The following is a 17,206-nucleotide window of genomic DNA, read 5'->3' as shown; positions in this document are numbered from 1 at the left end:
AAACTGCGCATGCGTAGATCCTAAACTATAATTTTCCATTTTTGACTCACTGTATGTTGTATTACTTAGTATATTTGTGTTTTTAAATATATATAAATATATTGAAACTGTCTTTCAATAGCTACCTTATATTAAACTATGTTAAGGACAAATGTCAAACATAGTGCAAATATTTTGAAAACAAAGTAAAAGATCTTGCAGGTATATTAATCTCCTTCCTCCTTCATCAGAAATGAAAAATTATAAATGCACACTATGTGTTGGGAACCTGTGTTTGTTGACTGACTTTTATTTGTCAGGCTTACGAGACAAAAGCTGAAAAAAGATCGATTTTCTTCGCTTTCAAAATAACACAAAACAGCGAAAAAAGACCTCCACACCGGACCTCGTTTATTTATGTATGTATTTTTATTTTGATAGCTGCCGATTAAACTGAAAGTTACACATTGATATGATCATATGAGTAGTTTTTACCGAGAAACCGATCAGAAGCGCCGTGAAAATGGTCAGATTCACCGGATCCACGTCTCTGGCTGCAATGCGCGCTCCCGTCACAGGGGGAACAGATTTTCACGGGGGAACAGAATTTCTCACAAGACCTCTTAATAATTCCTGTAATGCTGGCACCCAGTGGACAGATTGTACTACAGCAATTTTGCTATTTTTAATCAATCAATCAAATTCATTTATTTCTATAGCACATTTAATCTACAAGAAAATTAAACGTTCTATATATATTTAAAATATATATAGCACAAATATACTAAGTAATAGAACATACAGTGAGTCAACAATCGAAACTTAAGGTTTAGGATCTACGCATGCGCAGTTTGATCCAAAAATTATGCCCCGCCTCTTCCGTGACAACTCTCACACATTCAAAAAGAGTTTCGCTCTCACACATTCAAAAAAAGTCTCGCTCTCACACATTCAAAAAAAGTCTCGCTCTCACACATTCAAAAAACGAGTCTTAGTACTGTGTGTTCAACTTTAGTCTTGTGTATGTGAGAGATAAACGTCTGTGTGTGTGTGTGTGCGAGCTGGTAGCAGTGTATGTGAGCGAGACAGTTAACGTTTGTGAATGTGCGAGCTGTTAGTAGTGTATGTGTGCGAGAAAGTTAACGTTTGTGTGTGTGTGACATTTTAGTATTTTTTTAGTGTGCGTGGCTATTTTTTTGGAGTGTGCGAGAGTTTCTGGTAGTGTGTGAGAGACAAAACGTAATTTTTGGAGTGTGCGAGAGTTTCTGGTAGTGTGTGAGAGACGAAACGTAATTTTTTTGAGTATGCGAGGCTATTTTTTTGGAGTGTGCGAGAGTTTCTGGTAGCGTGTGAGAGACAAAACGTAATTTTTTTGAGTATGCGAGGCTACTTTTTTGGAGTGTGCGAGAGTTTCTGGTAGTGTGTGAGAGACGAAACGTAATTTTTTTGAGTATGCGAGGCTACTTTTTTGGAGTATGCGAGAGTTTCTGGTAGTGTGTGAGAGACGAAACGTAATTTTTTTGAGTATGCGAGGCTACTTTTTTGGAGTATGCGAGACTTTTTGGTAGTGTGTGAGAGACAAAACGTAAATTTTGTCCTAAACGGCCCCTCATACCAAACAGCCAGTCACAATCACAGTGGAACAGGTGATGTAGTTCAACTGTGCGCTGGAGGCGGGGCTTTAAATAAGTTGCTGAGTTTGGGGCAAAACAGTAAGTGAGCCCGCAAAAATAAAAGTCTTTACTAATTGACTAATTGTGGGTTACAAGTGGAACATATTACTGGAAAAATTATGTATATTCACAAATGATGGAAGACTTATAAAATGAATAATATAAATAAAACATCAGCAAAGTTTAATAGTAGTTCTGAAGGTAACACTGTATTTGAAGGGGGTTGAATAAGACTGTCATGACACTGTCATAAACATGACATAACACCTGTCATGAACATGAATGAGTCTTCATGAATATTTATGACTGTTGTCATAAAGTGTCATTCGGTAAATTATGACACTTTTAATACAAAGTTGACATTATTCAAAATGTCTTTGTTATGACAACTTGACATTAACCAAGAAATCATTACTGTTTAAACTTTACCTTTAATAACATAAAGTTACCTAATTTTTTAAAGTGAAATCAATAATACTTTTATAACAAATTTATGTCAGTAATGATTTCTTGGCAGAAAATGTTTGGAAACCACTGGGGGGGCGCAGAAGAAAAAGTTTGGGAACCACTGACCTAAAGCATTATCAGAGTCTTTGTGACATGTAAAACACTGCAGTAAATAGCATCAAAGGTACCGTATCAGTGGTTCTTAACCTTTTTTGAGGTACCGAATCCACCAGTTTCATATGCACATTCACTGAACACTTCTGTAGTGATAAATAAAATATTATTTTTCCCCCAAATTCAAAACATAAGGGTGACCCAACTAGAGTCTAGTTGGGTCACCCCAAGATCACTAAGTCTTCTTAAAAGGTTAGAGTCTCTGAGAACAGTTCTTCAAAATATAGTCAGTGTTTTCAGCAAAGTTGAGCTGACTGTCCAGGAACGACCCAAGGTATTTAAAATTTGCCACAGTTTCAAAAGATTGACCATCGAGAGAAACTGGAACCACTTTATGGTCTTGTTTAGATCATTTAATTAGCCCTACATTCTTAAGAGAATGAAAAACTAATAATAAATAACAAAGACTTTGTGGTATTCTGATTTAGTAATGCAATTATACTAGTTGTGTTACCACCCCCACGGCACTAGCAACCCTGAAAAGATGCGACTGAGGAGCAGATTTAGAAGTACGCAGAAAGCTACAGAATTTGGTAAAAACTGTGAGCTTTGTTGAAGTAATTAAAGACACAAGTTCAAATTCATGGTGAGAGTGGAACTCCTTCAATCAGTGCTCCTTCGCAGCACTGATTGGCTCAGCAATGTAACGTGATCCTCTCCAGCAAGTGATGGCAAAGCGGGAAGAGTCATCACGACTTTACACAAGTGTGTCTTTACCTCCGTGGCAGAGGCTCTGCCCTGAGACCGATTCATCGAACCCCTGGGGTTCGATCGAACCCAGGTTAAGAACCACTGTACCATTATCTTATCCAGAACAGGAAGCATTTTTCTGCTGCACAGGATTTGATTTCAGTACAACCCAAACATTAAACCTGGTGTGGCACTGAAAGGGTGAAAATGTGTTATTCATAGCAAATACCTCACTCTTTACCAACTGAATTATACTTCAAATTGCCACTGTTAAGGACCTAAAATTGTAGCCAACAGTTCAGTTCAGATGAACTGAAGAGTTCAGCTCTTCTGAGTGACTCCTGCTGCGCTCAGGTGAACACATCCATCCATCCATCCATCCATCCATCCATCCATTTTCTTACGCTTATCCGGGGTCAGGTCGCGGGGGCAGCAGCTTCAGAAGGGAGGCCCAGACTTCCCTCTCCCCAGCCACTTGTTCCAGCTCCTCTAGAGGAATCCCAAGGCGTTCCCAAGCCAGCTGAGAGACATAGTCCCTCCAGCGTGTCCTGGCTCTTCCCCAGGGCCTCCTCCCTGTGGGATGTGCCCGGAACACTTCACCGTGGAGGCGTCCAGGAGGAATCCTGACCAGATGCCCGAGCCACCTCAACTGGCTCCTCTCGACGTGGAGGAGCAGCGGCTCTACTCTGAGTCCCTCCCGGATGACCGAACTTCTCTCCCTATCTCTAAGGGAGAGCCCAGACACCCTGCGGAGGAAACCCATTTCGGCGGCTTGTATCTGTGATCTCGTTCTTTCAATCATGACCCATGATTGAAAGATCTACGAGGGTGGGAACGTAGATCGACCAGTAAATTGAGAGCTTCGCTTTTTGACTCAGCTCTCTCTTCACCACGACGGACAGGTACAGCGCCCGCTTCACGGCGGACGCTGCACCAATCCGCCTGTCAATCTCCCGCTCTCTTCTTCCCTCATTCGTGAACAAGATCCCGAGATACTTAAACACCTCCACTTGAGGCAGGGCGACCCCCCTGACCCGCAGTCAGGCAATAAAACCAGACAACAGTCCACTTCACAACAAGCTTGTTTCTTTTATTTTCTGCTACTGTCATGTCGAGTCACTTTAGGGTTGACCATCAATTGCAGAGCCTCAGCACCAGGTCCTCACCACAGGGGCATTGATCCATCATGCTGTTTTATGAATAGAGCTCTTTGCTCCACTGGGTTACCATTTTACTAGCCCAGAAGAAGATAAAAGACAATCAATATTTTATGCAAGCAGTGATATCTTCTATTGAACATGAGGAAGAAAAAAAGCTTCCCACCTCAGAGCAACATGAGGGTATAATTACTTTGGTTCAGTCTAAAGTACTGAACCAAAATGAGAGCTGTTTAATAATGAGGAATTTCAAATCAATTTAGATACAAAGTTTAGGGTGAATTAAGAGTTACTTTTAAAAATTAGGTGAATATATCCAAGGTTTCATCTTCATAATTATGCACAATTATCAAGTATTATGACTTCATGTCGCCTGTCCCAGATTAGAAACAGTCATGTTTTGCAGCCATAAATTATAGCAAAAATGTTTTGTTTTCTAATTTCTAAGTATACCAAAAAAAAAATCATAAATGTGGCTACCATTCTTGGAACTTTAATTAGAAGGAAAAGGAATGACATGAATAGGTAATTCACTGATGGTAAATGGAACATCGCCTCCTAAAGGTGACCTTGTTGAACAGGAGAATTCACTCCTTAAATCAATTGTCTCCAACCTAAATACTCTGCATACTCTTTCTAGCAATGGCTAATTCTTCTGAGTTCACTCAACAGGTCTACATGATCAACTCTGACCTTTTGAGAAAGAGGGTGTAGTGACTCATGTTTAAAATTTCTGTCCATATTTGCTTTGGGCAAATATAAAAAAAATATAAAAAGAGAATATATATATATATATATATATATATATATATATATATATATATATATATATATATATATATATATATTAACCACAGCTCTTCACCAAAGCATCACTTTTAATTATCTGTTCTTTTTACATCAGGAAGTCAAAAATCTAGCATCATGCTTACCACTGAAGATTAACAAGAATTATTCTGGTCAGATGGAATTGATCAGAATATGGTGGGTTCTAATCTGATCCTGATATCTGAGTTTACATGTCACCTGATAATGATATTTTCTGATCCACAACTTAAGTTACTTAAAGAGTTGTTTTCACTCATGGGAATATGGTCGTTTATTCAATTGCACTATTCTTCCATTACTTATGAATAGAAAGTCAACATATTTAAACCCCTCAGCTTGAGGCAGAGGTTAACCTCTGTCCTAAAAGGAGCAGCCCATCATTTCCATGTGGCAAGACCAAACAAGTAGTTTGGAGAATATCAATTCTGTTCTGACAAATGCACTAAAACAACTGAGTAAAACTGTAATTCTCCTCTTCTCTGCCTTAATTACATTGAAAGTACAGAAAACCGCTACCAACTGTACCTGAAAGCAAAAGGAATTTGTCAGAAATGGGATTCACACCTTACATTGCGTAAACATAAGTCCAATTACTCCCAGCTGATACAGCTTAATTTCACACATTGGTGCTGGCTCCTCCCCTACCAGTGAAGTAGGATCCCCCACCATGATCGTGGATCCATAAACCATATAGATGCCACTACCTCTTACTGTCTTTGTGAATTTAGTGAAATCTTAACTTGCCTATACATTAAGAAACACCATCATAAATGTGATTTGTTGATGAAAGTGTAAGGCATTGGTTGCAAACTCCACTCCTTGAGAAGTCCTGCAACTTTTAGATGTCTCTCCCCAGATTTTTTTTTAGATGTCCCCAGATGAGTCAAGATTTTATACCATTCACTCAGTAAAATAAATTATTTCAGCTTTAATATCTTCAGGTAACTGAAGATATTAAAGCATCAACCCTACAGCAGAACATAAATAATTATTTTTCTGCATAAGCCAGATAGAGACAAAATTCATGACCATATCATTTAAGTACCCGTTCAACATTTATGTCATGTCACCTTGTCATTTAATGATATGCATAGAACTCAAAAGGTCTGGGCAATATAAGCAATTCAGAATGCAATCTTAGGTATATCACACCGTAGAAAATGCCAAAGCTTTTGTGTGGTTATTCCACATGAGCACTACACAACCCGTCTTTATAAGTAAAGCAGTAAAAAAGCAATACGTGCAAACTCTATTCTTCAACTGAACAACTGTAACATTTCAATGCAAAACAAAAAGTGAAAAGGTTAATATTCTAATAAAGGGATGGGAGTGATTTGTTCTTATAGCTCTTACCACAGAGGTAGGTTTCATTTTCTTGCTGAAACAGCAATAATGAGGATGAGGATGGCGAGGATCAAGGCTCCGGCCAACAGAAGGTAACACTTTCTTTTTCTCAACTGCCTCTGTAGACCAAAAGAAGCATATTTCATCATTAGAGCATAATAAGCATCTTACGTTTAAGAGGATATATGTAAACGTTCTAACATTACATTCCTACAATAGCATAGGGAATCTGGTTGTCAGCTAATCCATGGGGGTCCAATATATTTTATAGTGGTATTTGTTTGATTATGTGACAGTTAAAGCAATGCAAGGATTATGGGGTGTTTGATGTAGAGAAGTAATGTAGGTGGGGTGGTTGTTTTCACATGGGGTCAAAACTGGAGGGAAATAAAAATAATATAGTAATGATAATACAGTTCACTTTTTAAATCAACCTGGAGAAAAATTACACAGAAATCTGAAAATACATTCAATAAAGCATCACAATAAATGAGTGCTGACTTTGCTCAGCCTTTATAGAGATTTTGAGTTGGTGTGACCAACGGGATGTTTACAATATTTAGCCCCTCTATCACACACAGAAACACATATGTATATGGTTACAATTATTTGCTGCAGCTGGGACGATATGATGGAAGTTTCTGTCTCAGTTTTTCTGTAAAGCTGTGCTTCGTAAACAGCAGCAGCAGTGCAGCTAGCTATGTGTTCCAGTATGAACGGACAAGAAGCAGCCAACAAGCAGCAGCTGAAAAAGGCCGCCATATTTCATTCATATTCCATTCACCCCTGATGGTCCTCTGAAAAACAAGGGAAACTCAGCATGGTCATATATAAGTTGCCACAAAAAAATCACATGCTCTAAGGTTGGACCACCTTTAACTTTGACCATAGCACACAATGTAGCATTGTTTGAATAAACTTCTGCAATGTCGCAAGATTTATTTCCATCTGGCATTGCTTTCATTTTTCAGCAAGACCATGTGTTGATGATGGCAGAATCTGAGCACTGTGCCAATCCTTCTCCAGAACATCCCAAGATTTTCAGTGGAGTCTGAACTCTCCATGTGGAAAAACAATACCTCAGGCTCCCTGAATTAAATTAAGTAACATGAAATATACTTTGTAGTACATTTATTTATAAAATGTTACATTTAAGCAGTATTTTAACAGTTTATTTATTTCTTTACTTTTGATCCTTTATAGTTTAGAAAAGGGTTTCTAATTTCATTTTGGGATGTATCAAAAATCTGAATGTTCTAAAAGGGCTGACTGTGCCACAATACATTAAGAAAACCAATTAAATTGTTAAAATACCAATAAATAGCTGTTCCTTCAGGATTTTGTGATTGTTTTAGTGATTTTTAAAAATCAAAATTGTACATTATGTGGTGCCAAATTAGAAATGTTTGATAGGAATTTTTACGATGTTTGCGCTAATGTATGATGATAAATGTGACGTTTTATTACTCAATGCTTTTAACCAATTTTAAGAAAATTTGCAGTAAAATAAGTAAAAAATGTGGAGATTTATCACCAGTGGGGAAACTGAGCTTCTAAAATTTGTCTCACAAAACAAATTAAATTAAAATTTTCATGTCAATTAGCTTCTGGTGTAAAAGTAAGAGCCATGTTAGCTGTGGTGTGCAGAACAATTGTAGGAAACATTGAAGAGCAGGGTTATGGGGATATTTCTATATTTTCCTTAGCTACTTGTCTCCTCGGGCGGTGACGATGTGTTGGAGCACAGAATCTATGTTGTTTTGAAACGCTTTTCTCCCATTTTTTTCCCAGCCTGTTTTCTGCTACAAAGGCAGCGAGAGCAGCGGCGTTAGACCAGAGCCGAGGCTGGAGTCTTTAAATCCTGACGCGCTTCAAAGCACGGAGAGAGCAATTCATCTTCTTATCTGAGACTCAAAACAGGCTTTCTGTGTGGAAGAGAGAGGGAGAGAGGAGAAGAGCGAAGATGGAAAGAAAAAAAAATGCTGTCGAGTAATTTTCCGTTTAAACGTTCCACTCCACAACAATTTGCATAAGCAGCCCTGCGTCTGTGATAAGAAGATTGGTAATTTTCAAAGGCTCTGTGGGGATTGAGAATTAAAAGCCTTTCTCCACTATCTCCCCTCATGCAGCTGGCCACCACAGATTCCCCTGCCTCTCTCTCACATTTCCTCCTAAACTACTCCTTATAAACTTTCTCTTCCTCTCTCCTTTTTTTCCTCTTCTCCTCTTTCCTCCTTCCTCCCCACCCGCTCCTCTAATACATCCTTCCCTCTCTTTTTCATCCCAATGCTGCTGTTATTTGGGGAGTACACAAAAATAAATAAGGTAGATTTGGGAACAAGAAAGGGCTTAACATGACAAAGGAAGTGTTGCAGTATTTTTAAACTGGAATTTTACAGAGCGCTATGCGGACTAAGCGGGAGGACAAAGCAGCAAAAAGATGGGACGCTCTTATCACCAACAACTTAATCTTCCAGAGTGTGTCTCCTTAGTGCTGGCACTTCATAGCAGATGGGTGGCGCAAAATGTCAGAAGAAATACATACTTTCACAGTTTGAAAATCAAACTTAAATCCTCCAATGGGGATGTCTCATATGTTCTGGCATATCATAAGGTCAGATAGTTTTAAGAGTTCTAAAACTGGTTGCCAGGTGATCTGATATGTTTACAGCTGATTTTTATATCGATATTGAATTTTCATCATTATCTAAAATATCAAAGGAAGGTGAATGATAATTTTGAACATTGTTGTCAGTTTGAGTGTCTGGTCCTACAGTGGATCTTTATCTGGTATGTCACTTTTAACCGACTGACTTCCAAACTACAATCCACAAACAAGTGTTAATTTCTATTATTACAAGCCATATATTACCAATGTGAAAAGGATTCACCAGCCAGCTGTCTAGAATGGTGATGAAGTGGCTGATGAATTTGAGTTTTTCTGTTTCCAAAGGCAACTTGCAGTAACCAAGCTGGTCATGACTGCTGTCTGCTGTCTATCTGTCTCTATTTAAAACATGTAGTGTAGGACGATCTGATGATACATCAACATTATGTTAGGCACAACCTCAAACTAAAGATATGTGTTCCTGAGCCTTAAACTCAACCAGTCAACTACAGTGGTGTGTAAAAGAGCTTGATCCTTTCTGATTTCCTTTATTTATTCCATTATTTTTATTTTTTGCATGTTTGTCGCACTAAAACATTAAATCAAATTAAACATTAAAGATAAATAATACAAAATGCAGATTCTAAATCTACATTTGACCACTCATCTTTGCAGAATATATGTCATTTAGTCACATTGGAGGGTTAAAAAAGCATGAACTGACTTTTCAAGTCCATGCCACAGCACCTCAATTGAAATGAAGATCCTTATCTGCCTTCTTATATGCAGAAGGCAAATAAGAAGCTCAAGAAGTACCAAAGAGGCCACAGGAAAGCTGTGGCAGCCCTACAGGAGGAAAGTGGTTCTGGTAGAGATAAAAAGACTTCCACACTTTACCAAAATATTTGTGACTACTTAATGTCTTAACACGACATTTTACTGCAATAACACTGTGAATGCAGTTTATGGTACTGCCCAACTAATCAACTATCTCACTTATCTCTACATGTTGGAAATGCTTCCTCAGTCTCTAGGAGGGAAAAAAAATCTTGTGTGACATGAGAAATGTCCTCATAATCCAGTAATGTAATGCAATGATAATGACCATAATATTCTTCTCTCTTTATCGCATTTGGTTGGGAAAATTGGAAGTCCATAAAATAAATAATATTTACAGCAGAACTGCCTCACTTGTAATCGGCTTATGTGCAATTTACATAAACCTCAGTGTCCCTTGCAGCCACCCTGATTATGATATTTAAGAGGAGCAGCAAATAAACATAGACTTCATGGCCAATTTTGGCATCATGAGAAAACGACCTGCAATAATAATCATCAGCAATGCAGCAAAAACCTTAAACACCATCAGCATATTTGATGTTTTGCAGATTGGCTTTGGTAAAAAAAGTTCAACTTTTGCTAAGTTGCCACACAGAGCCATGCCCGGTGGTGTCCTCCAGAAAAGCTTAGATTTGACCTTTTACTGTTTATTATTATGGTTTTGATTTAGTGATGTTTATTCCGGATCAATGCTACAAGTTCAAAAATATTGATGTTTATGTGGTCAACATGTTAAAAAATATCATTTCAGAATGAACATAATGATGTTTTTATTCATGAATATATATCACATTATATTTAGAAAAAGCTTTGAGATAATTCATCAAAGACTAATATTTTAACAAGGCTGTATGAACTTGTAAGTCACTGAACGCCACCAACAGAACCTGTGGAGTTTGGTGTCCATTAATTTTAGCCAGGATTTTCTAGAAGACAGTAGAGCACATATGTCAGAGTCAAGGCCCGCGGGCCACATCCGGCCCGCGAGAAGGTTTTTTACGGCCCCTGGGATGATCTTGATTTATTATTAGAACCGGCCCGCAGCAAGCCGGCACCCCGTCTGAAAAAAAAATATCTTCCTTATTTGAACTGTAAGTAGTTCTTTAAATGTTCTGTGAGATGATGTACTTACCCATGTATCCATAACAACCGGAACTTTCACTATCCACCAAGTTATTGCCGAAATATACCGTCTATTAAACGAGTGCCCCCCGGATTAATTACACTCTCTGCAGCTGCAGCTGCGAAATTACCGTATTAACCCGATACTTGCTGGAAAGTGCAACGTCTCCCCTTTCAGAAACCGTTGGAATTTTTCCACTTAGCGCTACGTGTGGCGGAATTACGGTACTGCAAATTTAGATGTGTCGACGGCGACACATCTAAATGCCTTGACTCTGACATATGTGGATTAATAGATTTTTGCACTTTATTTTATTGTATTTCAATCCAATTATATTTTAAAAATATTTCAGTTGTGTCTGTTGAAAATTAAAGATTACTGACAGAGCCATAAGAAAATATTGCTTTATTTATCTGATCATATTGGAATATATTTGTTAGGTTTTCAGTAGGTTCAATTAGGTTCACTAGACTATATGCGTCATTTAAAAACATTTCAATGAACATTCGATCAGTCCGGCCCTCGGCTTGTAGCTAAATTTTTTATTTGGCCCTCCGTCCATTTGACTTTGACACCCCTGCAGTAGAGGAATCAACACAAACAGAAAAAGAAGCGGGTATTAGTATATATAGAAATTAGATATTTCAGTCTGAAATATGACAAAGTGTGACAAACATGAACGACACATGGTAAGTGATGCAGAACAGCAGATGTTAATATGACTGAGGAAAAATGACATTTCTTAAGTTCTAAAGAATGAATAAAGCTGTTCCGTTTGGACGCGTCACAGATCAGTTTGGAAGTTTCTCTCCCTGACTTTGTGTGTCTGTCTTCGCCTTTGTTTTTGTTTTGTTTTTTTCCATTCAACTGGTCTGCCTCTGCAAAGACAGCGAACGTCTGGATTGGTGGAGAGCTAAATTGCTCGGTGTGAGCTCCGTCACGGCTCAGCTCTCCTTGAGATAATGAAATGACAATTAATGGGAAAGCTGTTGCTGTTCGCTCATTTGTTCGCTTGGAAGTGGAGCAGCAGCTTGGGAGGAAAGACAAGAGAGCACTGCTGTCAAGACGGGAGCTGGAGAGAGCTCAATAGTTGTTTTAATAGTACATATAGCGGGGTATTGGATGTCAATAATTTATGTAAATTAGGAGATGACTGAATAAACAGATCAGTTAAAAAACATTTTGTGTAATGGGCCACAGCCAGTGGATGTGTCTGTAGGGACGGCAAACAATGAATATCTGTAGATCTAAATCCAGCCCATCTGACAGCAGGCAGGAGGCAGAGTAAACACATACACATGTTCACACATGCACACACACACACACACACACACGCACACGCACACACACACGCACACACACACACACACACACGCCCACACACACACACACACACACACACACACACCCTTAAAGGTTATTTAAAGAAAAGAATGAACCTCTCCCACGTTTCAGGTTGTAAGAGGAGACGGGAGTAACTGGGTAACTGGATGAGGAGACCGTGCCATCATTCAACCCACAAAGTCAGACCCTGTTTTTACTAAGAAACCTTCAAAATATAATGTTAACCTTGCTGATTACTTTACCGCTGTACAGCAGCACGTTGTGTTCACTATTCCTGTTGAATGACGATTGTACTTACTTTTAGAGGCCACGGTTCTTTTGCCACATATTTAGGATTTTTCTTTGGTTTTGGATTTCTGTAGCATTTTCAACCTTATATGTTCCTATTTTTAATTTGTCATTATATTCCTTTGTCTCACAATTTGGGTCTTCCATCTTGCCAAACCTTTAAGTAAATATTTAAATTAAATAAATTAATTTAACGTCTTGTTCACGCTGGGCAATAAGAGTTAATTAATTATTCCGTTTTTTTTCATACCAAATCCGATTTTCAATCGACCTGAGTTCAAAGTTCAGATAAACAAAACCTACAAAACAAGCTTATTAAACAAAATAAATGGCTTTGGGTGGGTTAGCATCACTTTGAACTATGTAGTTCTTAAATGAAAAATCACAATTTTCCAAAAATGAAATCTTTGAAATCAGTAAATTTGATTAATAAAACTGATTTATCGCTCAGCCCTGTCTGTTGTTATATCAGATAAGATTTTATTGTATCCTGTTATGAGATGTCAGTATCTTACCTGCAGTAAAGAACTCTAAGGGTCCCATAAAATCCGATTTCTTTTTCCTATATTTCTATTTTTTTTCTCTGAATTCCAATATTTCCACTTTTATTTTCTAATACCTAAATTTCAGAAGTAAATATCTAATAGTATTCATTCAAGTTATTATATAATGTTTACACAACTGAAAACAGAAACAAAATAAACTAAAGAATTTGTAATAAAAAAAAAAAACTAACAATTACCTTTCTTTATTCTTGATAAACATTTCTGCTGAAAAGAGAAAACTTTCTTGGTTTATATGACAATAAAGAAACTCCTTTAAAAAAAAAACACAGACTTAAACATGAATTTGTCTGAATTTGTATTCTGTTCAGTGTTTTGGACCAGTTGGATTTGAACTTTTTTCCCACACCACGTTCAGCTTGATGTTGTTTTCAGGTGGTACAGAATGTTGAGTTATTCTCTTATTTCTGCACATAAACATTCTGCATGTGTTCTGGTTTAAAACAAGACTGTATTTGTTTGGTGAACTGATAGAGTTTTACCAGACATTTTTGGTTCAAATATGTGTCATTTTAACATGCTTAATAATATACTACAAGATTTGGAAGGATCTGTTTTATGGAGGGAAAATCCTGTAGACTTTGCCAGCTGTGGTTCTGAAACAGTCAAAATCTGCAGTACTTAAATTTTAAGCAGACTACTTCAAATTGTGACTCTATGAATTATCAACAATTAATAACTTCACACTGATTCTAAAAAATTCAGAATCATGTGAATTTTTAATTGATCTAATTTTATAGTAAAAGGTAGGACTGCTTCGTATTTTAAGGGATTACTGGGAATGTCTTTTAAACTATCGGCTGTCAGTGAATGCCTAGTTAAAGCAATATTTATTTTAAAAGCGTTGCTAGATCATACAACAGATATTTACGCAGTATTATAAAAAAGAGCTTGTTATGATTGGCTGTCTGTAATATGTATCATTACAATATGCTTCAGTGTTTATTAATTTAAAAATGATTCATAATTTTGTGAAAGAGTAAGTCTTGGCTTACGTTTTGCTTTGCAGTGGTTCACATATTTCTGTACAAATAACAGAAAACGTCAATGTAAACAACCTTCTAATGAAAATGTGATGGTGATATAAAGAGTCAAAACCAGAAACAGAAACATCTGAGAATGTAAATATATTAATACATAAGCCTGCGTTGGCCAGCCACTAGTTGGAAAAATAATCTGTCTTTCAGAGTGAATATACCAAATATGCTACCAGAGTTTCTACTTCAACTACTTAACCTTTCAAGAAATCTGCACTTAAAGACAAAAAACACTGACCTGTCCCTTTAAGACTTGATACTAACAAGATGATTTTTCATGATCTTCTAGTAATTAAATTTGTTTGAGAAATAAAACTGGATTTATTCACTTTTAAAGCTTTTAAATTTAAATAAAGACTTAATGATTGTTACTTGCTATAACTAAGCAATTCAGATGAAATATATATAAATATAAATATTATGTATGAAAAGTACATTAGTTTTTCCCATGTTTACCTGAACAAGGAGGTAGATGCAATGCGGTTCTGTAGATGTGTACTGCATTTAAAGAATTGTATACTTTATTAACCCTTTGACACTTCAGTCAATACATTATTTACCATAGCTAGAGGCTTACATAGCATAGACACATAGAGCACAGCCAACTGCTATAGTTCCTGAAAGAATGGCACAATTTACACATATTTCCTTGAACAGAAAGAGCAGAAGCACACCCTGGGGCATCTTTTAAAACGTCTCTCCAGAATGTGCTCTGAAGTGGAAATTTTAACCACCCCAATCCACAGAACAGAACAAAGAACATTCCTGCCTAATTTCTAACAGCAGTTGTTGCCTAATAACACATTTTACTCTAATTTAACGTACATCTGTGCCAACACCCTAAATGTATAATTATTATCTCGGTAAAAGGCACTCATGTACCACAAATTATATATGTTGTTCTGTTATTCTGGAAGACTTAAGGCAAGCACTTTATGTTTCCTCTCTCTACGTATAATTCATTGAAGTAAATGTGGAAGCTAGTAAAAGATGACATGAAATTACATCATCTGTGCAATTATGCTGGGGGTGGTAGTGGGAGAGGTGTGGAGGGGGGGTGATAAAGCTGTGTAATCAAGTGAGCTAAGTCTCTGTTTGCATGGGCGATCAGGCTAAGCTTCCTGAGGTTGCATTACAATGCAAATGCTCAGTACTGTACAGTTAGAACAAACAAAGATTATGCAAAGTAATGTGCAGTAGACCATAGTGCAGCACAGCTGATTGGTTACCTGATACTGATTGGCCTTGGCAAGCTCCTGATTGGCCGATTCCACATTAGATGATGTGGTCTGAATGTAGTCTTCAATACTGTCTGAAGCAAAACAAAGACAGTTTCAGTCACTTTCTATGCTACATCACTGTTGGCAAGCAGTAACACAACATCACAGTGGTTGACTTTATACCCTAATAAATGTGTGTGTTAGTACCTCAGTGGGTTTAAAAACGTTCAAGCAGAAAAGAGCCATATTACTAAAATAAAATCAGGGTTAGATGGAAAAACCAGCAAACAATGAAATCTTTCATGTGTCCACTAATCCATCTTCTACCTGAGGTTTGACAGGCGTAAGGAAAATTCAATAAAGACCCAGGGATAAGACAACAATGTATACTTATTGTGACCATACTCAACATGACATTTATTACTCCAAGGCTGAGTTACATGGTCTAAGTTCCATATATTAGCAGCATATTGGACAATGTTGCATTTCTCCCAAACTGAAGAGTTTTTCCTGTGATACATCAATAGTCCTCTTCACTCTTCCATCAGGCTCAGGGTTTGTTTAAACAGACGTGGAGTCACAAAAGTCAGCCAACCTAGAAAGGCTGTTTGCATTCTGTCTCCACTTTGCAACCCTGCTTGATAATAATTTCACTAACGCTTTTAAAGTCAATTTAAAAAAATGCATTGCAATGAGCAGATGGTGGTGCATACATAAACTAGAAACTGATACTCCACATTGCTAATAATAAGGAAAGAAAATACTCATCATGAGCTTGGATGCCTTTGCTTTTTGGATTTCAGTGATTTACTTCATTTATTTTTCTGGGTAGGAATGAATATCTAAAGGTTTTCTTTTAACAAATCTAACTTTTATTTTAAAAAAAACAAACATGTTTTTCACATATTTATTACGACTGTCACCATGTCATGTTATGAGACAGAGTCTGTGAAAAGAGAAAACTCTTCCACCTCCTCCCTAAGCTCACTCCCAAGTCCTGACCAAAAATAGACAATCAGAGCCCAGAGGTGGGCCTTAGCGCAATCAATCAACTGTATGTAATCGTTGTTGTGATCTGATAATGGAGAAACACCGTTACAGAAAAACAGCTTCCCAGCCGTCATCAGTAGCCATGCTAACTATACTCAGCATTCATGGCAGGCTGTGCTGGCTGCAGCGTAGCAGAGACCAAGTGGGAAGGAAAAGAGGGAACAAGCAGCGCCACACAGACAGCTGACTCACAGCACTAAGGCCCTCCTGATAGATCTGATTGTTTCTTTCTAGTTAGCACTTGGTGCACTCGGAGAAGTGCACAGATTAACTGTCTCATATCGTACAATAACAACACAGTGATAGTTTCAACAAAGATGTAAAAAAAATGTCTAATAAAAGATACATACTGCTCTTTGACATGTAACTTAAATATTTTATTATGACTGGAACTAGTGTAAAAGTGTGAAGTTTTAGTGGGTTTTCCTAAAAAATGCAGGACCATAATAATACATGCTGTATAAGCTGTAATATCAAACCCTAATTATTATTTAAAGGTAATGTAACCTTCAGGCACCATTCTAGCTGGAACCATAAACATAATATAAGAGTAGACCCCACATTGACTGTTCCAATGCAGGAAATACGGCGGCCATCTTGGAGTGGTCGTCCCTCCTACATTGCTCAACGAAAACAACAGAAGATGCCTCAGCACTGAGAGATATTGTTGTTCAGATCAATGGACTACTGATGTGAGGGCTCGACAGACAACATTTCACAAGAAAGATGGACATATTATTGTGTATATATTGTGATTAGACTATTACTATACTATGCTATTACTATATTAGTATACGGTATTTATGGACTCAATCTCAGCTGCTGAATCACTCTTCAACTA

At 37.4% G+C, this 17,206-nt stretch overlaps 1 protein-coding gene across 1 annotated transcript in view; it reads right to left on the bottom strand.

The window, feature by feature from the left end:
- Positions 1–4,032: 4,032 nt before the first annotated feature.
- tsnare1 (T-SNARE Domain Containing 1) overlaps positions 4,033–17,206 on the bottom strand; it is a 128,579-nt gene continuing 115,405 nt past the window's right edge. The window contains exons 10-12 of the mRNA XM_088006035.1: positions 15,325–15,407; positions 6,302–6,411; positions 4,033–4,197 (exon numbers count right to left, since the gene is read on the bottom strand). Coding sequence (XP_087862161.1) covers positions 6,316–6,411; positions 15,325–15,407 — 179 coding nt within the window. The 3' untranslated portion in view covers positions 4,033–4,197; positions 6,302–6,315. The remainder of the gene's footprint in view (positions 4,198–6,301; positions 6,412–15,324; positions 15,408–17,206) is intronic.

Source organism: Poecilia mexicana, unplaced genomic scaffold (genome assembly GCF_051168715.1).
Source record: "Poecilia mexicana isolate PSO_F unplaced genomic scaffold, ASM5116871v1 scaffold_6, whole genome shotgun sequence".
NCBI lineage: Eukaryota > Metazoa > Chordata > Actinopteri > Cyprinodontiformes > Poeciliidae > Poecilia > Poecilia mexicana.
Note: the sequence above shows the minus strand (reverse complement) of the source record. Positions and strands in the feature narration are given on the sequence as shown.